Here is a 27,294-nt window from a genome sequence, read left to right as displayed (position 1 = left end):
TTGGCCCTTAGGATACACACTTCCTTGGTGAGTATTCAAGTTTTGCATGTTAGGTGGTTTACTCCCTAACTTAAGCCTTTACTCATAGGAAATACATTTTCTAGTCGAGCCATTCCACTTATCCCTTAGAAGGCACACTTTCTTGTTAGGGTAGTTCAAGTTTTAGCTTGTTAGGCGGTTCACTTCCTAACTTAAGCTTACTCTTAGAAAATGAACTTTCTAGTTGAGTCATTTCACTTGACCCTTAGGAGACACACTTCCTTGGTGGGTATTCAAGTTTCGCTTGTTAGGTGGTTTACTTCTTAACTGAAGCCTTTACTCCTAGAAAAATGCACTTTCTAGTCGAGTTATTCCACTTGGCCTTTAGGAGACATATTTACTTGTCAGTGTAGTTCAATTTTTGTCTTTCTAGGTGACATAATTCATAACTTAAGCCTTTACTCCTAGAAGATGCACTTTCTGGTTGAGTCCTTCCATGCAACCCCTAGGAGATGAGCCTCCTTATCCCAGTAATTCAAGTTTCATTTATTAGGTGATGCACTTCCTAAATTGAACCTTCACTCCTAGAAGCCGCATTTTTAGTTGAGTCATTACACTTAACCCTTAGAAGACGCACTTCCTTGTCAGTTTTCATTTGTAAGGTGGCACCCTTCCTAACTTAAACCTTCATCTATAGAAGACTCACTTTCTAGTCAAAATTTCTCACTTTAGTTCTTAGGAAATGCACTTCCTAGTCTTGGTCATCAAGAGATGCATTTATTGACTAAAGTCTTGGTTCACCTTTGCATTATACATTTCGCAAGTAGTTGGGATCAGGTTTGACACCCCACAAAAGTTTTTTGATGATAAACTGGGGTAGGAATTTAATTCGCGTTATTGGAAATATCATTTTAGGATACTCATGAAAAACGGAACTTTATGTTTTTAAAAGTGAGATTCCTCTTTATCATAACATTTATTTAGGATAATTTTCTTTCTAGTTTTGATGTGATTTCAAGAGTCTGCCTGAAGAATAAGGTGATGAAATAGAAAGTCAGGAGCCCGCCTGAAGAACAGGGTGATGAAATTACAAGTCAGGAGCCCGCCTAGAGAACAGGGTGGTGAAATTGAAAGGCAGGTAATAAGATGATGAAATAGAAAGTCAGGAACCTGCCTAAAGAATGGGGGTGATGAAATTGAAAGTTAAGAGCCCACCTGAAGAATAAGCTGATGAAATAGCAAGTCCAGAGCCAAGGGAAGCTGAATAGATAAGACCTTTGTAATCTTATTTATGTTTTTTAACTTGTATTTTTCATTTTTGATGTAATCACAAAGCCGCTAACCGGAACCTCGATGGGACCTCACTCAAATCTCCAACTCAATTGTCCTTCTTCCTTTTGTTTCTTTCTTTGAATAATGTCCGGGTCAAAATTCTATCTCGTTGTCTACTTCTTTATATGAAAATACTTTGTGTTTACATCCAAAGAGGGACTTGATGTAGACACGTAGTTTTATCCCTCCTCAAAATCATTTTTTACCAATTTTCTCCCTGTCTTACCCCACATCTTAACCCATGTGATTATCCCTCCACAAAAAGACAAAAATAACAAATTTTTAGCAGAGTAAAAAACCCTCAACAAAATCACCACCCACCCTAACTAATTTTTCCACATCACACCTCCTACATCCTACCCCCTACCTTTACCCCCTTTTCACTTTTTTTCTCTTAACAAAAACACACCCATACTAATCAGGTACATACATAGGGGAGAGAAGCATATTCTCACACAAAAACAGAAAAAAAAAAGATATATACTCACAGGAGGCCCATAAGGAAATGGACATAATCACTGTACATGCATCTCTCTCACACAATTCATATATACACACAAATCGGGGAAACAAGGAGGGAATTTGATACAATCTCAGATAATTCATGCAATTCCATTTTTTTACACATTATTGACCTCCCTACACATAATATAATACACATACACACAGAGCCGTAGGGAGAGGGCCTCACAAGTGATATCGTACGCGCATTTCACCATGCATCTTCATTTATATACATATATGCACACTCACACACTAGGAGAGACATTCACCGAGGGGAATGATTCACACAAGACATTCACTGAAGGGACTGATTCACACATTCACCACTATAGACCCAATTTTTCCAACCTTCCACAGTTCACACACACACAATCACTCACATCACAATTACATTGAAACATAGAATACGTATACTACACACATAAGGCTCAGATCGGGGGGTCACATAGAAGAGAACACACACCGACCCACAATAAGTAAGTACAAAGATAGACACAAACATAAGCAATTGTTACACATACACGACGCTGGGATTTGGAAGAAAAATCCAGGGAGAAGGACGACGACTCTATTTTTGGGGGATGGTAACACAGAGATAGAAATCAAGGGAGCAGCGAGCGAGAGAGAAAAATAGTAAGAAAACTGATAAGACTGAGAAAATTAGAGATATTTGAGGGAGATTTATGTGAGAGTGGAGAGAAAGAGAGGGAGATCTACTGTTCCGATGAATTTCTCACTGGAAAATGCCTCAGTCGCTCAAAATTTGAGCCGCAGTCGATCGGTCCATCACCCCCAAAGTTTATCGGAGCTCCATCGAGGAAATCACAATCGTCCTGTTGAATGCTCCAGCCAAACCACCATCGAAAAACACCATTGATTCCACCGGTGGCAGCTCTTTTCTTCGAAACAGCTAAACAAACCCATTACACACGAAATTAGTATGGGTTTTTCGCATTTTGTAACACTTTGGTTCAGATTTTTGTGGAAAAACTAAAATGGGTCATATCGAGTTAGATTTGAGAAGTTCGTGTATGGTTCGATTTGAGCTTGTTCGAGGTTTCGTGGGCCCGGCAAATCATTCCATTTGGTTTGTAATCCAAATTTGACCCGAAAGGTCTAATTCTTAATCTTTTATTTGATTTTTGTGAATATTTGCATGATGATGGTGTTTTCCTTATTTTTGTTGATTTTGTCTGTGATTTGTTTCTTTGATTTTATTTGAAGTAATTTAATTATCATTATGTCATTGTTAACTTTGTGTTGAATTTTTGTTAATCACCAAATGGAAATTTAATTTGATTTGGGATCTGAGTTGATGAATTGATGGTTTTAAAAGGGGAAAAAGAAATTAAAAATTGTTAAATTCGTAGACTTATTTCGTAATATTGTAATTTGGAGTTTATTCTCATTTGATAATATCATGATCGGTCGAGCGAGGTAGGAAAATAGTAGGCTCGGGTAAGCAAATTTAGAACTTATGGATTGTGGAATGTTCGAAATATTTGTTAAATGGTTTTGTTTACTGCATTTGGATTAATTGTACTCGTTTGGTCGGAAAATGCCCCGGGACACATTGTACTTATTCATCGGGCAATTTCTCGAAGTACCGTGTACGCAAAGGAGGCTCGTGATTAAGGCCCGAGGAGTTGGGTGGACCTTAGTATAGGATTAGTTTAGAATAGGATTTACATTTTCGTATTTTTCTATTTTTGGCCTTTATAATTCGAACTGAATATTATTTTGGTTTTGAACTTGGTTTGATTTGCTCTTTTGTTTGGTTTGTATGTGTTATATGGTTTATTTGTTTCATAGTGTCTGCTAGCCGACATACTCCACGAAGCAACCGTGGTCGAACAACAGGATCAAGGGGTGCCTAACACCTTCCTCTCAGTCAACAGAATTCCTTAGCCGGAATCTCTGTTCATGGATCAGTTTTTAGGGTCAAATTGTTTTGAAAGAGGATTTTCAAAGATAACTTGGCACACCCGATTTATGTCAAATAGAGTTCTCAGTTTAAATGTAAATAATCCTTTTCAAAATAAATTTTTCTTTTTTGTCACTTAATAATAAAAAAATTTTCAAACTTGAAATTTTATTCTTTTCTATTATAAAAGGGGTGTGACACCCATAATGTAGAATCAATTTTTATCTTCGACTGTTCGAACTCCAAAATGCATAATTGATATGGTTGACTTGCTCCTCTTGTAATATTTGTCTTTGTCCTTCCCGATAATTTATTCAATATATTGCTAAATCATGAAACATAAAAAAAATAAAAAGAATAATATAAATCAGTTGAACAAAAATACCTTTTTAGGTGACCTTTAAGAAGGTCCACTGAAATCCACTCCAAGAACTTTTTGACAGCATTAGTGTCTTCTATCCCATGAATTGGGCGAGAAACAAAAGGATGCTTCTAAGAGAATGTATGTAGTCGCCTTGATAAGCTCCCTTCGTAATTACATAATACAAAAATCTAAATGATAAAATATATTTGCAAAAAGTTATACCTTTTGTTTAAAATACAAAGATAGAAAAATATATGATAGTAAAAAGAATATAAGTTAGTGTGCTTATCAGTTGCTAAACCAAACTTAATTGTGTATGGGGACTCCTTGAATCTAGATGGTTGCCTATTTCTTATCATTGGTTCAGGAGTTTGTTGTTCACAATTCGCTGATGGATGTACGATGATGTTTTCTTCAGGGTTCAGATAGGCATTGAGACTAGGTAGCAGCTTATCAGGGATTGTGATTTGTGAATCTGATAAAATTGGTCCATCCTTATTTTCATCGTTGTTTAATATATGAGTTTGCGCCGATGTCCTAATTTGATCCTTTGAATAAGTTTCATCCACATCATGATCTGGTGTATTTGCAGTGATACCTGCATTCTCTTTGTTGGTCTAAAAAATGAAAAAAAAAAAAAGGAAAATTAATTTGTTCTGGCAATTAAAAATAACATCACCTTAAAAATATATTCATTATACATACTCAACCATCATCTTGAACAACCGGCTCAAAATGTATATTATCCAAATTAATGCTTTAGAGAAGTTCATCGGGTATTAAAAATTGGAAATCAGATATATCTTTTGACTTATCTGACTGAAAATCAGTAGATTCCTTACAAAAAAAAGTAAAAAAGGTAAAACAACATTAAACAGTCATCCAGATGTGTCTCTTTATAAACATATAAAATGGAAGTACCAAAATACATATGTACACTATATTTTTTTTTATATGAAAGTGTAACCGTATATGTATATAGCCATATACATGAATATGTAAAACAAAACAAACAAAATGAAATTATATAGAAGAGTACTTATAAATAAGGGATAGTAGTTCGAAAAATAACTGTACTTTTTCTAAATTTGTAGTTGCGCATATTAAACTTTGCAGGGTTCTATTACTCTCTTGAATTATTTTAATGTGGAATTGTTACACCCTTAAAGGCTTATGTGGTAAAGAGAGTGTAACTCACTATCTTAGAGAGAGTGAGTCATCTGAAGATATTAAAAAAATATTTTTTACAATTATTTTTAATATAAAAATATATTATTTAACTTATTGTTATATTATTTTTTTTATTTATTTCATTCTTCTCCCACCACCATCCAACCAACGCCATCGCACAACCACCATCATGTCCACCAATTGTCCACTTCTTCATATTTTTTCATTTTTTCTCATCTCATTTTCAATCGAATTTCTTTGACCAATTTAATTTACGATCAGCCGAGCACCATCTCCGACCAAATTAACTGAATTAGTAATCGAAAAATCACAATTGAATGAATTATGATCATTTTTTAAAGAGGCTTTTGACTTATCAGCATTTCCAACATCATTTTCGATTAAAACTTGTTAGGAGTTTTGAATTAAAGCCGACAAATTATCAATTTCTTTTGAATTCGTCAAATTAGGGCTAAAATCCCTAAATTTGAAATTGAAATTAGTGGGAGTTGTAATAACTGGGCTTTTGTCATAGAATTATTTCCTACATCCTCAACTATCAATTTGTGTTGAGAATTTATATTTCATCGGAATCTTGTAAGTCTCCAAAATTTTGAGTTTTTCGACAGTGTTAACACTATTATCAGTGTCATTTTCGTCAGAGATTCGATGGGTATGCGCGAAATGATCTCCACTTTGCTTGGAATTAACTCACTGAAATAATTTGAAATTTAATTTGTAGGAGAAATTTGAGTTGTGGAATCCATTTTACCGTTTGAAATTTCCTCAACATGCTTGGAATTAACTAGTGAAATGATTTTTGAGACCACAACCCACTATTCACCAGAAAATTGCACCAAACATTGCTTTAATATTGTTTAATTTCTGAGAATTGTGGTTGAAAATCAAGAATCTTTAAGACATTTTTCAGAATTTGGCTTATTTTTGTATTTTTAGTTATTAGTTGAACCTTTAATATAGCTATAATGGTGAAAAAATGTTGAAAAATGATGAAAATGAAGAAGAAAGAGCGCGTGTATTACACTGTCATTCGCTAAAACTGGGTATAACATTTCAGAGGGAATTAATTTCACTTTAAAACAATTCAGTGGGTAATAGGACCCCCTGTAAAGTTCAATATAGGCAATTGCAAATTTAGGCAAGGTACAAATATTTTTCGGACTATTACCCCCATAAATAAACATATGTAAGTTAAATATTTACTATTGTACCATCAAATTTCTTTTTCGAACTCTGAAATACATAAGGACTAAAGCATTGTGGTGATGTTTCTACACCAGCATCATTCATATGTGGCTGATCAGGTTCTTTCTCTGCAGATTGTTGCTACAAATACATATACAAGTACATTCAACTATTAATATACAAGCTTCACATTTGTATAATGTATATGTATATGTCAATCCACAAAAAATACATATTTACATTAGATATGTTTTTTGGGGTTTGTTTGAATAGTAAATATTTTACCATACTTTGTTCAATTGCTTTCATAATCAAATTAAACTATGTCGACACTAGAGTATGAATTTCTTTCAACTATTCACAAACATGTTTTTAAACAAAATCAATTATCAAATTTTATTTTTAAAATGCAGATGTATTTATTAAAAAACTTTTCTTATTGCGAAATGACTCAAGCACTTTTTTTGAAATAACCGCCTCTTCATTTACAAGACTTTTTGATTTTGACTGGACCGAAGTAAAAATTACCCCTGCTATTTGCTTCACATTCTGCTGATTTGAAGTAGTTGTATGTCATGTTTGAATCAGTTTAAAAATCGGTGTCTTCAAGCTGAATACCTTTGCAGCACGAGGAGGTGGTGTCCTGTTTTATGTATGCTCATCGACAGCATTATGCATTTGTTGCTTCAAAAATTTCTTCACTAGTGAGGTTGGTGAATCAATCTTTTGTTTCTTTTCGGAGCTTTCATAAAACTATTTTGATGGTGGATCCTGAAAATCATCATCTCAATCAACTAAAGGTCAGCTACAACTCCATCCCGTTGTTGTATTTCAAACTTTGAAATTTTCCTTCGAGTTGGCTCAATGTTCTTAACTACAACCTAGAAATATAAAAAATATATGTCAATGTAAAACAAATGTATATATGTAGAGTATATAGGTGTATGTAAAATACATATTAATATAATACATATTGATACGTATGTATTTATTCACTACAAATCTTGCTATCTTCATTAAATATAGTGGCCATCAGATACTCAAAACGTGGTAGGGGTACATTTGTATTTCAATTTAATAATTGGAGAATTCGATTGTCAACATTGAAATCAATCTTTCGTGGAACATTCGAACAACACTCATAAAGCCACACTTGAATAGCAAGTGACATTCCTTGTAGCAAATAAAACTGTCTACCTACTTTCAACATATTATTCAAACTTTTAGCTACATCCTCAAATGATAAAATCCTTCACGGAAAATCATTATATCTACCACTCTCCACAAAATCAAAATGAAGTTGTGGTATAACAATAGTATCAACATTAGATAAAACAAAAAAATAAGGGAAATACAGAATTGCAAACTTCTCGGCATCCTCATCATTATTCTTTTCCCAATTTTTATCCGAGACTGCTTTAATCAAGTCTTTTTTTTGTATATAAATGAAACCATTAAAATACTGCTCAACAATCCTATTTGGTACCTCATAAAAAAAAATAAAGTCATACCTATTACCAAGATAATTCAACCCAATAATAATAGTAAATTTTCTAGGAGTGAAACATAGAGAAGAGCCATTAGCTTTAATGACTATCGCAATAGTAGAACTTTCCTTTATCTCGAGGGACATAATATATTTGCACAACTGTGCTTGAACTACACAATATTTCTTCTTCACAAAATAATTAAAAATATTATTGTCACAAAAATGTATGTACTACTCCTTAATTGACATTGCCTGTACACTTCCCTCAATATCATTATCAATGTGACAACACATATGTGGTGCCAACCTTAAAAATTTTCCTGTCATGAATATATCATCACGCGGCACCTATACAATAAAAAATTATACCTTAGTGCACTGTAAATAAACAACAAACACAATCAACACACAAAAGAGCACATATAAATATACATTTGTATATTGAACAGAACAAAAATACAAGACCATCACTACATATAAATACACATGAAGTTGAATATGTATGTATGAAAATACAAATACTTACATATACATTAAATGTATATTGAACATAACAAAAATATAAATGAAAGTGCATGTGTATCTATAAAAAATATAAAATACTTTCATGTACCTTAAATGTATATTCAGTCAGTCAATTTATATATATGACAAATCTATATATACTGTATTGAAAAAACATTTGTATTTTAACAAATACCAAAAATCCGTCCATAAACCCAACTGCATATTTAAACAAACAGAATATCCAAATGTATATTTCAACATTCTAATATACTGAAAATACATAACAATTATAAAAAATACATATAGGCAAATACCTCTTCATAAATAGTTCATATATAAATGTATTTTTCATACATGTAACTTAGCATATGTCTTTAATATACAAATACAAATAAATACATCTTACCCTAATATATATATATAAGCTATCAGCTTGACCAAAATACATATCAACAAATGCATATCAGCTCCACCAAAATACATATTACCCCGAAATGATATCAACTTTACTGAAATTCCTTAATACGTATCAGTAAATAAAAATACATATACACCAAAAATACTTCTTCGTCCTCGTCTTCTTTTGATTTATTAGAAGAAGAATTTTCAACATCATTATTTACAACATTACCCCACTCTGCAATTTCGTTTGCTTTCCTTTTCTTCTCATAATTTTATAATTTTGTAGCTTTTGGAGGAGGAGTTTTTTTCAATCATTTTTTTCTAAAATATCAACCACCTTCATTGGATCTTTACGAAACTTAGACCTAAGCTCTTTCGTACTCACTGATTTCTTCGACTGTATAGGAGTAGAAATAACTTTAAATACTTCGTCTTGAGTTAATCCAAGACTAAATTATGGTGCATTATTAGACAATAAACTAATAGATGATGTATCCCTATTTATTAGTATTTTTGTGTGTGTTCTGCCATTAAAGCATAAAAACTTCAAACTCGAAATTACTAATGATTTACGATACAAAATACAAAAAATATAAAGAATTGTGAAATTGATAACATGCAATAATTGAATTTATTAGTTACCTGAAATTGTAGAACACTATCCTTATCAAATCGTGAAAAAAAGTGAGAAATAAAAATTTTTGAAAGAGAAATCTGAGATATTTCAAATAATAAAAGATAAAGTAAAAACTAATTAAAGAAAAGAGAAAGAGAAGCGGCGTGAAAAAAAGAAGCTTATACATATTAACTTTCAATCGATTGTAAGTGAAGGACCGCACTTAAAAAAATATTACTTTTGCTATATAATATAATTTCATAAAATTATTGTCATAATTTAAATCTTAAATATGCTGCTCCTATAGGGTGTGTTTGGTATGAAAGAAAATATTTTCTATGGAAAATGTTTTCTTAAAAAATAAGTTGATTTCTTACTTGTTTTCCTATGTTTGGTTGGTGGATGTAAAATATTTTTCAGAAAATATTTGTAGTGTTTGATTGGTGAATGATTTTTTTTTTCAAAAAATACATTTTAATATTTAGTTAAAGTGTAAAAATACATTTTAGAAAAATAATTTCTGATCTCAAAGAATATTTTTTAGGGTGTGTTCGATACGAAGGAGGAGAAATATTTTCTAAACAAATAAGTTGTTTCTTACTTATATTTATGTGTTCATTATGCAAATTAGATAAATATTTTCTAAAAATATTTGTATATATTTAACAAAATAATGAGAACGAATATGATAAAAAGGGTAGGATAAGAAAAAATATTTGAATTAAAAAAACAAATTAAAAACATTAATTTTTTTTTTTGGAAAGGGGTAGTAAGGGTGGGTAAGAAAATAATTTCAATTTTTTAATTTTTTTTATTTTTTTTGGAAGGGAGGGGGGTTGGGGGCTAGTCGGAGTGGGGGTAGGGGTAGAGGAGTATGAGTCGGGTAAAAAAAATTGAAATATTTTTTTGAATGGGGTTGGTAGGGGGTGGAAGTCGAGATAGGGGAGTGAGGGTGGGTTAAGAAAAAAATTAAAATTTTTCATAAAATAAATTTTAAAAATTTATTTTTGAAAGGAGGAGGGAGGGGGGAGGTTGATAGGGTGGTTGGGTAGGGGAGGTAAGAAAAAAATTAACTTTTTTTGTTGGAAAAGTGAAGGGAGTAGGGTTTTGAGTTTTTGGATGGGAGGTGAGGTAAGAAAAAGATTTAAAATATTCTTTTAGTAGGGGTGGTAGGGGGCAACGTGGGGTAGGGGATTGAGGGTTGAAATAGGGATGAGTGATTTTGAGAGTTGTACGAATACTTTAACTTATGAGTGAGGTAGAAAGAAATTTTGGAAAATATTTCTCTTACTTTTTGAAGAGAAGTCATTTTCCTTAGATTTTAAAAAAAATGAGTTGATTTGAAAAACATTTTTCAAAACTTTTAAGTCAATTAAATATGAGAAAATTAGAAAATATTTTTCAGAAAATGTTTTCTTTTATACCAAACACACCTATAGTTTTTCCTTATGATTTTCTCCAAAAACATAGCAGGCCATTTTAAGCCCAAAGTGGAAACATGACGGCTATTTAGGTTTTCTCTCAAAAAGATACTCACATCCTCTGTAGTTTGAAATATTTTGGTTTTAGAGGACAAACACATAAACCCTACGCCTAGGCCGCCGCCGCCGTCTGTCGCACTTCCTGGAATTCTTGTTTCATATCCATTTTTTTATAAACATCGATTTGGTTTTCCTCTCCAATTGATTTCGTTTTGTCTCAATTGTAGAAGATTTGCAGAAGGAGATGTTGGACATTAATCTCTTTAGAGAAGAGAAGGGACACAATCCCGAAATCATCCGTGAATCGCAACGTCGCCGTTTTGCCGATGTCAGTCTCGTGGATCAGGTCATTCAACTTGATAGAGAATGGCGGCAGCGTAAGATTTTTCTCTGTTAAATTTGTGTGTGTAATTATATTATCAAATAGAATAATGCTTTCGTGATTTTTTTGAGTATTAAAGATTGATAATGCATTAATGTCCGAATGTTGGTGGAGGAAGTTAAAGGCGTGATGATTTTGATGAAGATTTGTTTTTGTGTGTGTATTTCAGGTCAGTTCGAGGTTGATAACTTGCGGAAAGATGTCAACACGATCAAGGGTGAAATTAAAAAGCTCAAGCTTGTGAGTTTGTTCTATTTAGTTGAATTCACCGGTCATATTCTTCTCTTCTTTTCACATAGTTAGATGTCTTGTAGTAAGACCTCATAAATTCATCAAGTCGACTAGCTTGAATCATTCCCATATCACATCATTTATTTGTCCTAAATTGAACGGACAACCTAATAAATTGATCAATTGCTAGTGTAAACATGCTTTTCTGTATACCAGTTAGTCAAATGGCAAGTTTGAAAGCTATATTTATTACCTATGTGTAACAATTCCAATTTCATCACATACCACTACCCCTTTTGCTGTATCTGTCCTCACATCCACTACTTAACTCAGATCCCAAGTTAACCTGGCCCTATTGCTTGTTCTAGGCCCAATAGCTCTTGTCAACCCAATAACTACTTGTGTGATCCTTGCTATCCACATTGGGCTTGACTTGGCTCATAACATATGTCTCTATAACGTTTATATGTTGTTGATGACCAACGTTATGCTTGGTACTTCTATAGTGTTATGTGCCCGATGACTGGCGAGTCGAGGCTTTTACCAAGGGGATGAATGCCGAAAGCTCGATCGCTTGCTTTCCAATAATTGGTATTCTATCTTAATTAATGGACAATCTTATGGTTTCTTTCATTCTACTAGAAGTGTCAAACAAGGCGATCCTTTATCACCTGCTCTTTGCGATCTCGCATGAGCTTGATCCCAAGGATATGAGCTGCTTCTCCAAAGTCTTTTATATCAAAACGCGAGGAGAGTCTGAAAGTAGAATTGTCTTTATGAAAATAATTATGGAGGATAAAAGCTTAATTTCCATACTGTAAAAGCAAGATTTAATTCAGATTGCTCAGTCAGAAGCAGAAGTGTTTCCTTATTTTCACAAATAGACTGTCCCGCATGCTGGCGAGGAATGATGGGTTTTATGAAACAATATGACAATGATCTTCATGATGTTGTTGCTATTTTTATGTTGTCTATCAACCTAGTACAATTCTCATCCCATATTAGGACTTATGGCTCTGCGAAACCCACCGGAAATAGGTGGGACTGCGAATAGTGGAATGATTTGGTTCTAATTCTTGAGCAACTAGAATTAATTTTACCTCTTTCATTCACTGCTGGCTTTGTTCTCTTTTTGTTTATTGCCAAGCACGCATGTTTTTCTTAAGTTCAATGTTGGAGTTAATACTGTTCTTTTCCTTTGATAAAGTCTAATGGTGATGCAAGTGAAAAAGTTCTGGAGAAAAAAGAGAAAGAGAAACTAAATGCAGATAAAGAGGTAAAAGTTGTGGAGGTAAAAGCCGTTTTGGATTCGAAGCTGGAAATCATTGGTAACCTTGTGCATGATTCAGTGCCAGTTAGTAATGATGAGGTATGTGGATTTTGTTGCTTTTATAGTGACGTACGTGAGCGTTTAAATAAAAACTTCTCTTTTAACCAAAGATTGTTTTGTAGGCAAATAATGCTATAGTTCGATCATGGGGAGAGAGGCGGACTGAGAAGGGTCTTAAAAATCATGTTGATCTCGTTGAAGCTCTTGGAATTGCAGACACAACAAAGGGTAAGGTCTATATTGAGCTGATGGGATTAGACATGTTACATTTATTAAGTGTGCTTTTTAATGAACTGTGCTTTCTGCATGTTATTTCGAATGACTGAAATCTCCCTATAGGCTGCATTGGGTAATTTCTCACCATCTAATCCACATCATAGACTCATTAGCTAGCACACACTAGTAATTATTTATAGTGAAAATGATACGGTTCATATTTTTTATTTCTTAACGCACTATTGAAGTGAATATTTTTATTGAAATTCTAAAAGAGGAAACCTGGTAGTTTGAGAAGTAAAAAGTGTATATATTAAGGATTCAAAACGTTAAGTTCCTTATTAGGTACTAGCTATGTATTACGTGTCCACATTCCCATTTTTAAATAATCACGACATTTTTGTTCTCAATTTCTCTAGAATTTATATTTCCTGTAACACTCCCACTTGCCAATACAAGCCTGGCATAAACAAATTGATACTGAATCTTTTCCTGTGACAAAACATTACCAAGGCAATTGTGTGGGTATTAGTGAACCGGAGATCTTGCTTTGAAGCAACTGTCAGAGAGTTTTCCATGTGTTGTCTGCTTATTCAGTTAAAGCATGATTCTGATTGCTGAACTGCGTCACAGTATCTTGCTTTTTTGCTTTGCCTTAACCCACTTACGCTCGCATTGTTCAGTCCTATTTGGCATATTTGTATCTAGTGGTATACATAGGTTGGTTTGGTTTTTCTTTAATAGATAACGAAATCAATCATATCGGTTTTTGAAATCAATAGACCAAATCAAACCAACATGCAATCGGTTATTTCGGTTTCAATTAGAGTTGTTTTTTCCGGGGTTCTTTTACAATAATATTATGATTGAAAATAAATCAAATATGTTTTCATGTTGATCTCGTTGAAGCTCTTGGAATTGCAGACATAGCAATGCGTAAGGGCTGCATTGAGCTTATGGGATTATTCATCTTGCATTTATTAAGTGCACTTTTTTTATGAATTGTGTTTTTTGCATATTATTTTGAATGATCGAAATTACCCTGTGCGGTAGCAATGGGCAATTTCTCACCATCTAATCCACATCATAGACCCAATAGCTAGCACATGCTAGTAGTTCTTCTTTATAGTTAAAACAATATGGTTCATATTGTGTTTTTTCCTTAACGCACTAACGAAGTGAATATCTTTAATGAAATTCTGAAAGAGGAAACCAGGTAGTTTGAGAAGTAAAAAGTGTCTATATTAAGGATTCAAAATTTTAAATTCCTTGTTAGGTACTAGCTATGAATTACCTGTCCACGTTCCCATTTTTAAATTATCATGACATTCTTGTTCTCAATCTCTCTAGAATTTATATTTCCTGAAACACCCCCACTTGCCATTACAGGCCTGGCATAAACAAATTGATACTGAATCTTTTCCTGCGACAAAACATTACCAAGGCAATGTGTGTGGGTATTAGTGAACAGGAGATCTTGCTTTAAAGAAATTGTTTTTCATGTGTTGTGTGCTTATTCAATTAAAGCATGATTCTGATGGCTGAACTGCCTCCCCCCCCTCTCACACACAGTGTCTCACTTTTTGGCTTTGCCTTAACCCACTCACACTCGCATTCTTCAGTTCTATTTGACATATTTGTATCCAGTGGTGTACATAGGTTGGGTTGGTTGGTTTGGTTGGTTTGGTTTTTCATTAATAGACAACCAGACCAATCATATCGGTTTTTGAAATCAGTAGACCAAATCAAACCAACATACAATCGGTTATTTCGGTTTCGATTTTAGTTGTTTTTTTCGGGGTTCTTTTACAATTATATTATGATTGAAAATAAATTAACTATGTATTCACTAAAAAGATCAAAAATATTTTTACTAAATATGTTCTCAAAGAGAATGACAAACACCTATTAAAATAAAAAAGTACATCAATTTACATTAATACTTGGAAATCAAATATTCTGTTGAAAACACTCAACTAAAAGAAAAAGTTCATTCATCCTCCTGGGCATAGCCAAAATATTTGGCTCCGATTTATATCTTTTTTTTAAGGGGAAAAAGAGTAGTTTAAAAAGTCCGTTGAAAATAGATTATAACGCTCAACTATGTATGCTTGCGTTGTTCAGTCTTATTTGGTCATATTTGTATTATGGAATTGTTTTTCTATCATCAGCCTAGCCTACTATATTCAGGATGAATTATTCCCCTTACTCTTTACCTTCTTGAAGATTTTGTTGGTTGGTTTGTATTCTTTTGTTCATTGGTATCTGTTTAAGTTAATTCCAAGATATCTGAAATATATAGGTGCAAATGTTGCTGGAGGAAGAGGTTACTATCTGAAAGGGGATGGTGTACGTCTTAACCAAGCGTTAATTAATTTTGCTCTTGATTTCCTGGAGAAGAGGAAATATACTCCACTTCAGACTCCGTTCTTCATGAAGAAAAGTATTATGGGAAAGTGTGCTCAGTTAGCTCAGTTTGATGAAGAACTTTACAAGGTAATCTATCATATATTTTGGTACATGGAGCTGAATGGAGTTAATAGACTCTCATAGTGCAGCCCTTTCCATGAATTAGTTGTTGTAACTGTAGCAGAAGGCCTTTTGAAAACAATGGCCTTTTATTTGGGAGGATCTATGAGATCTGTCAGAATGAAAATTTTCCAATACGCTGATCACAAGTGACAATATCTCTGCTCTCTCTCTCTCTTTCTCTCTCTTAAAGTAAAGGATATTTCATTAAATGGACAAGAAAGTCCAAAATTATATATCAGAATGGAACTTCCCTATCCCCGATGATTTAAGGTAACATTAACTCTACATTCTTGGTATTTTATTCTTACAAGCGGAGAGGTTTTCATGCTTTCCAGTTCACAATTATTGGTGGCAAGACATGCCTCACTTATGTTTTGATAGGTCACTGGTGAGGGAGATGACAAATATCTGATTGCCACTGCTGAACAACCTTTGTGTGCTTATCATTTGGATGACTGGATTCATCCTTCACTGCTTCCATTAAGGTATTGTAACACAATCCGGCTCATCATTGTGTCCTCTACTGCCAGTGTGCTTTTATGGACTGCCATCTAAGCCATTCACCAGGTATGCTGGATATTCGTCATGTTTCCGTAAGGAAGCTGGTTCGCACGGCCGCGACACACTTGGAATTTTTAGGGTCCACCAGTTTGAGAAAGTAGAACAGTTTTGTTTGACCAGTCCAAATGGCAATGACTCTTGGGACATGCATGAAGAGATGATTAATAACTCGGAGGAATTCTTTCAACAGGTAGGTTTGATTTTCTCTTTCGTTTTATGGGATATTTTCTTGTTTTAGAAGTATCTTTGACGCTGCTTAGGCAGTGTTGATAGGACAAAGGTCTATTATATTTTCTAGCTTAACGAGTCCCCAAAGTCCCTCAATCATTTACAGGGTATGAATTTGACGATTTTCTTGTTACTTGGTGCAACACTACTTTTCGTAATTGTGTTGCACCTCTATAGACTATATCATACACCAATTTGTGTATACTAGGTACTCATTGGGATAAGAGTGTCACTTTGTCTGGGTTTGCACCTCTAGGAACACAGATGCAAATCGGTCATATTATCTCATTTAGCCTATTTGAAGTTCGTTTCTTGAAATGATCTTTCTCTGTATGTTGCACCCCTTGTTTTAAGAAAAGATTTTTATTTTAGTTTAAAAAGGGTTTTCAAATTCGGAAGGGACTAAAATGTGTTTGGAAAAGGAAATTCACATCAAAATTAGTGTCGCCACTTGACATTGAGTTTTGGTGTGCTACGTCACCTATAATTCTTTTCAAAATAATTCTCTAAACAGGTCAGCAAGCTGAGATTTTGATTATAGGAATTTCATTGATCGAGTGGAAGGTGTGAGGCACTTCAGATTTGTGTTTTTAGCATGGTCGTTTCATTGATTCATTTTAGCAAAATTGACACTACCAATAAATACTTACAAACATGCAAGCGCTTATAAAACTATTTTAAAGGATAGTGTCCAATCCTGTTTATATTCAAAAATTGAAGGTGGCGGAAATGCGGATATTGCGTTGGATGTGTGGGCTTACTAGGGGTGATAGGCTGAGGAACGAGGTTGTTCGTGAGAAGGTAGGAGTGGCTTCGGTGGACAGGATGCGGGAAGTTCGACTGAGATGGTTCGGGCATGTAAGGAGGAGGGGCGCGGATGCCCCGGTTCGTAGGTGTGAGAGACTAGCTTTGGATGGTTTCAGGCGGGGTAGGGGTAGGCTGAAGAAGTATTGGGGAGAGGTGATTAGACGTGATATGGAGCAGTACAGCTTATCGAGGACATGACCCTAGATAGGAAGATGTGGAGGATACGAATTAGGATAGAAGGCTAGTGCATGTGGGAGGGTCGTAGTAGGTATTCAGGGAACCGTTGGAAAGGGGGTTGAGAGTGGGGGGTGCATGTGGTACGTCAGTATAGGGAAGTACTTTGTGGGTGTCTTATTTTCGATTTTGCCATCTTGTTTCATGCTTTTATTATGAATTTGTTTGTTTGAATTTGTTTACTATTCTTTGTCTTGAGTCGGGGGTCTATCGGAAGCAGCCTTGCTACTTCTCCGGATGTAGTGGTATGGACTGCATACATTTTATCCTCCCTAGACCCCACCGTGTGGGAATACACTGGGTTTGTTTGTTGTTGTTGTTGTGTCCAATCCCGTTTAATGTCCAAAATGAAAAGAATGTATGAAATATACCATCCTATCTCAACTTTCTTGAACTATGCTTTACTTGACATCTCGGATCTCGTCTCGAATGACCTCCGTATACATGGTACTTCTAGGCTAAGTTGCTCGGACTCTCCAAAAATGTTGCCGCACCTGTGTCAGATCCTTCAAAAATACACTATTTTTGGAGGATCCGACACACACCCGTAGACATTTTTTAAGAGTCCGAGCAACTTAGCTTCTAGGCATTCCCTAATGACAATACATTTTATGTAAACACATAAGCACATCATTCAAAACACTAGGGGTGTACATACGTCGGGTTGGTTTGGTTTTTATTAAAAACAACCAAACCAATCATGTCGGTTTATTAAAACTATAAACCAAATCAAACCAACATAAAATATGTTTTTTCGGTTTAGGGGTTCTTTCGTTTTTTTTTTTTGTAATATTTAGTTTTTACAATTATATTATGATTGAAGACCGGATCAAATATGTTTTAAAGACTAGATCAAATATGTTTTCACTCATGTGCTATTGAAGAACCACAATTATGAAATAATGAGGAGCGGAAAACTCTTTGGAAACTAAAAAACAAGATGAAGAGTGTAAAATTTAGGTTTTAAGTTTATATTCGGTTTTGGATCATTTAATTACCAATTATATGGACAAATATTACAACTTAAAGGCCCAAATCTAAATATGTATCTACAATCAATATATTGAAAATTACTAGAGCTAGCTGAAAAAGTATTTAAGAAGTAGATTATAATTAGCATTTTACGTATAAAAAGTTTTAAAATATGTATATATATGTGTGTATCTTTTATGTATAAACACACAAGCACATCACTCAATTTTGGGTGTATATAGGTCGGGTTGGTTTTATTTTGTTTTTAAAAAACAAACCAATCATGTTGGTTTAATAAAACTATAAACCAAATCAAACCAACATGAAATATGTTTTTTCGATTTAGGTTTTAGCCGGTTCTTTCGTTTTTTCAATTTTTTTTTTTGTAATCTTTAGTTTTTACAATTATACTGTGATTGAAGACTAGATCAAGTATGTTTTCACTCATGTGCTAATGAAGAGTGAAAAGTTTATATTGGATTTTGGATCATTTAATTAGCAATTAATGGACAGATATTGCAACTTAAAGGCCTAAATCTATATCTACTTTAAAAATATTGAAAATTACTAAAAGTAGTTGTAAAAGTATTTAAAAAGTAGATTATAATTAATATTTTATGTATGAAAAGTTTATATATATACATATATATGTTATGTCGGTTTGACTTTTTTTGGGTTAACACCAAACCAAATCAAGAATGGTCAGTTTTTTTTCCAACACCAAACCAACCAAACCTATCCATAAGTCTGTTTTTTTGGGTTTGATTTGGTTTGTCGGTTTGGGTTGACTTGACGGTTTGGTCTGGTTGGTTTTTTTCAAAGCTAAACCAACCAAACCTATCCATAAGTCGGTTTTTTTGGGTTTGATTTGGTTCGTCAGTTTGGGTTGACGCGACGGTTTGTTCTGTACACCCCTACAAAACACAATAAAATATCAAATCCTACAGTTGCCCACCCCAAAATCCAATGGCCTAACAATATGTATGTAAAATTATGATGAATTAGTTGAACTCAAATTGTATTTTGCATATTCAGCTAATCTGCAACCCCCTTAGCGAAAAACCATAACCCAATTAATTCTTCTAATTGAATTTTGTGAGATTCATGATCGAGAGTGAATTCCAAATACTCAATTGAACTAATATCAACAATCATCCATCAATCATTCAAGTTAAACACAAGATTATTGTACAAATTGCATTTAAAATTATTTTTTATTTACTTTCTTCTCCATTCGTATTCTTTTTATCACTTTTCATCATTTGTTCGCCAATATCTTGATTCTTAATTCTTGAATTTTGTCTTTTATTTAGTTCATACTATTCTTAAGAATTTTTTCCCCAAATTTCTGATTCAAATAGAAAATTTTCTTCAATAGTTTTATTCAAATTGGAAACTTTCTTAAAAAACGTATGAACTGTCAATATTTTATTATATTTGCTTTCTTTAGGTAGTTTCATGTTCTGTTTTACATGACTTACTAGAATGAATTGTCACTCAAACCACAATTAAAGTCTAAAGAGAAATATCTGAAATTCAGATGTTTTATCATCTCTCCACTTAGCTGACTCTGTGTTAAAGCCATCGATGTAGTCCTGGTGCCAATTTTACAACAATCCATTATTCCAATAATTTCACTCACAACTAATGGCATTAGGGCATTTGGACATGATTTCAAAAATCAGTGTTTACATTGATTTGAATTGGTTGGTGGTGGCAATGATGGGTTAATTTTGCTATTTTGATGAAATTGAAGGTGATCTATTTGGATTGTGTTTTGAAATTGGGTCAGATTAATAGAATTGAATTAGGTGTGTTGAAGATGATCCATTTGTGGTGTGTGTGTGGTGAAATTGTATTCAATTCAATTCCAATTCAACAATGGAGAACCGTTGAGAGTTCAGAGTTGAGGGGGGAGGGGGGAGGGGGGGAGGGGGGAGAACATAAAATTTTTAAAAATTAGAAAATTGAGGAGTTTTTTTTAAAAAAGTTTTATACCGATTTTTTAACACTCACGTTCTCAATGCGTGTGAATTTACACACTTGTCCAAGTGGGTAGATATATGCCATTAAAATACAAAAAAGAGGCTAGGGGATAATAAGACCCTCTCAAAATTCAGTTGAGCCTCAACTACACATTCAGGCAAAGTTTAGGTTTTTTTCTAACTATTATCCCAATTAAAAATCAAGATAGCTTTGTTGGAATCCATGAATCGAACTTAACCATGAAACCGCAGGCTCGATTTTGCATAAACCCGATATCCTCTCTATTTAGTTGTGTTGGTTGTGTGTGTTTAAGGGGAAAGTGAAGAAGAGGAATGCGAGAGGTTTGAGGGAGAGGCAAGTGGAGTTTGTTGGTGAAATTGTATCATGTGTTTTAATGAAGGTTGATGGTTGTTAAAGGGGAGAGAGTTGTTGATGGAGGTTGCTGGTAGTGTAATTGGTTTAGTGGTGGAAGAAAATTGGTGATTGAGTATGCCGTGTATGTATTCGATTAGTGGGTAAGGAAAACACAGGAGGTATATGATGGTGATGTGAGGTTGATGTTGGCTTGTTGCCGTTGTTAACGGAAGAGCGGAAATTGGCAAATTGGAAAGGAAAAATGTGTGGTGGGGGTTTGTTGGCGTCCCTGTGTGTGTAGAATGTTCAAGTAAGGGTGTGATAAGGATGGAAGGTGAGGAATATTGGGTGGAGTGATGTGGTGTGTTGTGGTGTAGGTTAAAGGTGTAAGGTGGATGAATATTGTGATTCGGAAAGAAGGTGAGAGATATTGGGTGGAGTGAATGTGGTGTAGGTTAAAGGTGTAAAATGGTGGATGAATATTGAGGGTGAGATAGTAATGTGAATATTGATGAGGTGATGAAGGAGTATTAATAATTGGAAAGGAAATATGTGTGGTGGGGGTCTGCTGGCGTCCCTGTGTGAAGAACGTTCAGGTAAGGGTGTGATAAGGATCAAAGGTGAGGGAATATTGAGTGGAGTGATGTGGTGTGCTGTGGTGTAGGTTAAAGGTGTAAGGTGGATGAATATTGTGATTTGGAAAGGAGGTGAGGGAATATTGGGTGGAGTGATGTGGTGTAGGTTAAAAATGTAAAATGGTGGATGAATATTGAGGGTGAGATTGTAATGTGAATATTGATGGGGTGGTGAAGGAATATTAATAATGAGCAGGATATCCTATGATGAAGGCCAAAAACTGTATACACTTTACAAGCACTATACGAAATCACGAGGTAATAATGAGCAAGATATCTAATATGAGTCCATGAAGCCTCTAGTTAGTTCAACATACTATTCTACGAATGATTGGTTGGTATATGGCTCGACTTGCCTAACTAGAGACCTGTACACATAATAAAAAATACTAGACACACGTTGGCTTTAGAGAGATGGAGCTTACCAAAATATCAGCTGAAAACGACAATAGGGCCTAGTGTGGACTTCTGCTATCTTGAGGATCTAAGCCTGCATCAATAATACGTGGTGCCCAAAGGACGTCAGTTCGTAAACAACATATACTGTTATGAAAGCAGACAAAATAACTGCTGAACATGTGCGGAAGCTCATATGAATCTAATATCAAAGGGGACAACTATGATATTATTATTTACTTTTATTCTATCACAAGTTTAGAATACAAGTAAATAATATTTTTATATACATACACATATATACATATCACAAGTTTAGAATACAAGTAAATAATATTATCACACACATATATATACACACACGTGTATATATACACACACACAACACATGTGGTCTAAGAACTTCTAAGTTGAAGAGATATACTATAATATGCAATATTGTGAAGACGATACCCAAGGAGAGCAAGATGGATACTTATAAGCTTGACGATAGAATGAAGGAATGATGTGTACAATAATATAAAGATTCTACCCTCGTATTTCATGAGAATTACATTAACATTGACAAAAAGAAGCACGTGATTAGGGTGGTGCCGTAGCGGCGAGCAAAGGTGTAGTTTTACATAACTTAGTGTTTTATTCACTATGATAGTAGTTCGAGCGCCAATAACTCAACCAGCAGAAGTATAGCTATTATACTTCACATCACCAACTTTTGCTATCCAACACACAATTTACTAACTACTAGGATAACATATACGTCCATCAATAACTCGTAGGAACATTTAACAATTTATTCTGCTTTTATTTACGTCGAAATTAATCACATTCGCTAACAAGAATTTGAAAAAATTCTTTAGTTTCAATTTATAAAATCCAACCTTAAGTTCACCCAATTGCTAGAAGTTCCTAACAACCCCACTTCTATCAAAATTTCACATTTTGCTTTTTATTTTTCAAGAATCCTAAATAAGCAAACCCACTTTAAGAGCTTGTACCAAGATTCAAATTAATCATCCCCAAGTACGTATTCATAATTAAATTCAAAAAAGGGGTAGAGAATTTCTCAGGGGATTCAATTCCAATTCTAAATTTGAAATTGATTCCTTGTGGTTGAAAGAAGTGAAGAAGATAAAGCAGTGGAAATACTAGTTGTACCGCTTCTTGTTTTGGAACCATAATCAAAACCTCGATCTATTGCTTGTTTTCGTATTTGTTGCAAGGAGGAGATGAAATAAGTAGGGTCAAATACCACCCTTATGCGTTTTTTGGGCAAAAGTGCCAGTGAACTCTACTCTTCGATCTTTCTTTGTTTACTCTACTCTTAGAGCTTTTCCTTTTGACTTTTCTTATTTAACTAGCACTTACATAGGTTTTCTCCTCTTTTCCCATTTATTTCCTTTTTTGTCAAGTACTAGTACTACGACACGTCACTTTTTCCCAAACCAAAAATCCTTTCTTTGTTGTTTCCCTTATCACTCATTTTAATATATTCTAGGAACTAAAGTGACCGCGATTTGAAAGTAGCAAGTTAAAGTTTAAAACCTTTCAATCCCTTCTTTACCCTACTAGTAGCAACCATATAAATTATACACACTATAATTATATGTATATGCATGCACTATAATTCTTCGTGAAATACACACACCACATAACTTTATAAATTTAAGGTCATATTTGCTTAAAATATTAAATTACAGAAATAATGATAAAATAAATCAACAATTGAAATATTATTTGGACTAATAAACATGCCAAGTGGCAATACATAATTAGTTGATGTTTTTGTATTTTTCTTGTAAAGAAAAGACTAAACAAAAATAAAAAGTATTTTTTGTGACTTTCTTTTCTTTTAAAACAAAAATAAAATATTATCCTAAGAGATGATTCTTTTTTGATAATTTTTAATTTTCCAAATAGCTATTGACAAAATTTTGTTGAAATAACGAAACTATTGAAGGGTTAAGATAATATAAAAGCTTTTGGGAGGGTCAAAAATCACGTTCTAGAGCTAGCACACCTTTTTTGTTCTTCCGTTAGAGAAATCCAAAGCAACCAATTTAAGGCTGGTAAGGCCATGGATACAACCTCTGGCAGCAATGCAAGGTAAGGCTATGTACGATACACCCTTGTGGTGGGGCCCTTCGCCGGACACCGCGCATAGCGGTATCTTTAGTGCACCCGGCTGCCCTTTTTTTTACTAATAAGTAAAAACGTACATATACAATACCGCCAAACGCACTACAATCTTTTATACACCCAATCTTTTTAAGACAAATATTTCACACTAATAACCGAACCCCACAAAAGATCAACAAAATTTTGTCAAAACACATCTCAATATACCATACCACAACAAATTCAGAATGGTATAATTGGGTTGCTTGATTTTAGAATCACCAAATTCACTTTACTTAAACCAAAATTCCCCAATAAATCATATAAATACAAACCTCCGTTCTTGAAAATAAACCTAACTTCACAACAAAGGTGTCAAAATCAAATTTCAAGTATCAATCTTTGAAGCTAATCTACAAACACGAGCAAGCGGTGCTTGTTTGAACTTACACGTACGCGTGAAGTATTATAAGGCAAGGGCACATTGTTAGCCTACGAAAGATGCAATAGACTAAAATGCCCTTCAAATGAATTTCGTTGACATTAAGGAGACATGTCGAAACCTTTCCTAATATAGTGTATTCTTCATTTAAAGTTTAACATGTTATCAAAAGCTTAAGTTATTCACGCCGAACCAATTAACATAATAGAGACAATCTTATACTGAAGTCGGCCAATGTATTCCCATATTCCTTGCTTAAGATGGAACTCATTGTAGAACTCTACTCTCAATTTACAATACTATGTTAAAAAGTTGTGTGATTGCAGATAATAGTTTAGCAAATTTGATGAGTCATCTTTCTTTCACCGGGAATTTCATCAAACACAGGTTGCATTAAGATTCAAGGTTCTTTCCTTGTAATTATTACTTCTGCTCTAGTACAGTAGTAGCAGTAAGGGTATTGAAACATAGAAATTTCATAGAGATATTATAATAAATAAGCATATCTACGATTAAATTCAAAAAAAAAATGGAGCAAGAAAGCTAAGTATCTAAAGTAAAATCGTATCAAGGGCCCGTTTGGATAAAAGTGCTGAAACTGAAAAAAGTTATTGACTTGTTTGGTAAACAAGTGCTTTTAAGCACTTTTTTTTGTCAAAATGTTTGAAATGCCCTAAAAGCTATGAATAATATATAGAGTTGATTATTATTAATTTTTATTTTTGAAATGATCCAAATTATTTTTATATATATATATATATATATTTATTTATTTTCACGAATGACTATTAATTCGTGCGCTAAAAATTTTTTTTTTTTTTTGTTGAAAGAGTTTAAATCATTATGCAAAATATATATTACTAATCGTTATAATTACATTAATAGATAAATAGTTGGTCACAAATGATACTATTTCTTTGATGAAAAGACTCTTAGTTAGAAAATATATTACTCGTTGATTGAGTAATGACTATCACTATTAAAACATTGACGAATACGAATGTTGCATAGTGAAATATAAATGGATCATTCACTAATCATCCATGAGGTTGTATATCTTCAATGAGTATTCTCCATATATTTTGGTTAGTGAGTTATTTTTTATTAGAGAAATTCATTTATTGTACAATGACAATTGTCCAATTTAAAAGAATATATTAAAGAAGGAGAATAATATATAAAAATTCATATTTCATAAATTATAAGTTTCATACAAAAAAAGTACTAATATAACTACAGTTAAGGGAGAATTTTGGAATAAGGGAGAATTTAGGGATAAAAAAATATCTTTTAATTGTTTAAATACAATGGCTTTTAGTTTCTTGCTTATAAAAAGCAAATTTTGGCTTTTCAAAGCAAATTTTAAACTTGCCAAACACTTTAAAAAGTAAAAAATAGCTTTTTGACCAAAATAGAAGCCCATCCAAACACCCACCAAATCAAGAAAAAAAAATCAACCTAATTTCAATTGTCTTTCTACTTCCTTTAACCCAAAATTTCAACCTACATCAATAATTAAGAAAATTTGTGGAAAAATAGGGTGAAAAGGAAAACAAATTGAGCAAAATCATACCTTAAATTGTGAGAAGTTCTTGAAATTAGAAGAGTACTCTGATCTCTTGGAATAAGATGTGTTTTCTAGAGCATATCCTTTCATCTCATTCTATGAAGTGAGGAAAAAATAGATAATGATCTTGAAGAAAAGGAGCACTCAGTTTGCTTAAAACATCTGTTTTATGTGATTACTATTTTACCCTTGTTAATTGGCATATTTACAAAACTGCCTTTGGCCGTCGTAAAGCGTTTCTTCTATATTCTAGACTAGACTAGAAATACAGAGGCATTTACTATTGTTTAGTCATATTAATTATCATCAGGCTGATCTCAAGGTAATCTAAACATAGCCCTTTCTTTTTCGCAGCTAAAGATTCCTTATCAAGTTGTGTCTATTGTTTCTGGTGCACTGAATGATGCAGCAGCAAAGAAGTATGATCTGGAAGGTTGGTACCCAGCATCATCGACTTATAGAGAGCTTGTGTCCTGCTCAAACTGCACAGACTATCAGTCGAGGAGATTGGAAATTCGGTTTGGACAGAAGAAGGTATTGTGATCTGCCCCTTTATTCCGTATGATGGCTGTAAAAGAAGAAATCTCTAGAATTGTCGATTTACTGTCTTCTGCTTGTATTCATTTAGACTGCAAGCATTGCTAGTCAGATTCAGTTTCCGATGTTTATATTTTGTTCCACACCAATCTGAACGACTTTGACATAATTGTTTCCTTAGGGTAACAATCAAGTGGTACAGTTTGTGCATTTATTGAACTCCACCCTTACAGCGACAGAGAGAACCATCTGTTGCATACTTGAGAACTACCAGAAGGCGGATGGAGTTGAGATTCCTGAAGTTCTACAGCCATACATGGGTGGAAAGACATTCATGCCTTTCCGAGCTCCTCCAGCAGACATTCATGCCTTTCCGAGCTCCTCCAGGAAAGAAATCTAAAGGGAAGGGAAGCCACAGGCGTGGCAACGATCCACTTATATACCCCATTGAGCATTCAGTCTTTTGAACTTGTACCCTCATACAGAGCCGGAGGAACAAGGGAATGCTTTTGAACAAAAGCGGATGGATTTGAATTCTGTTCATTTTTCGTTTTAAGTTGATAGACTGGTTTTGAACTATTACTGTATTCGTAGTGTTAATTATTGGCCTGTTTTTATGAACTTATTCGAACCTATATTTTGTTGTCCCTATTAGATGGAATTGCCAGTACATCCATACCATTTCTTTTTTTGGTGGCGCTTGTTTGTTCAATAAAGAATGTCACTTATAATTAGAAATAATTTAACGTTAAAATTTCTCTAGTCTTATAGTTACATAAAGATTTAAGATTT

The 27,294-nt window shown here is 33.7% G+C and overlaps 1 protein-coding gene across 2 annotated transcripts; it reads left to right on the top strand.

The window, feature by feature from the left end:
- Positions 1–10,896: 10,896 nt before the first annotated feature.
- On the top strand, positions 10,897–27,178 carry LOC107839389 (serine--tRNA ligase). 2 transcript variants are annotated; one of them, XM_016682847.2, is made up of 10 exons: positions 10,897–11,102; positions 11,202–11,351; positions 11,526–11,596; positions 12,795–12,956; positions 13,040–13,145; positions 15,436–15,629; positions 16,047–16,150; positions 16,233–16,416; positions 26,320–26,499; positions 26,684–27,178. In XM_016682847.2, the coding sequence occupies exons 2-10, from the start codon at positions 11,219–11,221 to the stop codon at positions 26,900–26,902; spliced, it is 1,353 nt and encodes a 450-aa protein (XP_016538333.1). In that variant the 5' UTR covers positions 10,897–11,102; positions 11,202–11,218; the 3' UTR covers positions 26,903–27,178. The 2 variants fall into 2 exon arrangements, with proteins under 2 accessions (XP_016538333.1, XP_016538332.1); XM_016682846.2 differs by having other exon boundaries at positions 10,897–11,351.
- The last annotated feature ends 116 nt before the right edge of the window (positions 27,179–27,294 follow it).

Source organism: Capsicum annuum, chromosome 8 (assembly GCF_002878395.1).
Source record: "Capsicum annuum cultivar UCD-10X-F1 chromosome 8, UCD10Xv1.1, whole genome shotgun sequence".
Classification (NCBI taxonomy): domain Eukaryota; kingdom Viridiplantae; phylum Streptophyta; class Magnoliopsida; order Solanales; family Solanaceae; genus Capsicum; species Capsicum annuum.
Note: the sequence above shows the minus strand (reverse complement) of the source record. Positions and strands in the feature narration are given on the sequence as shown.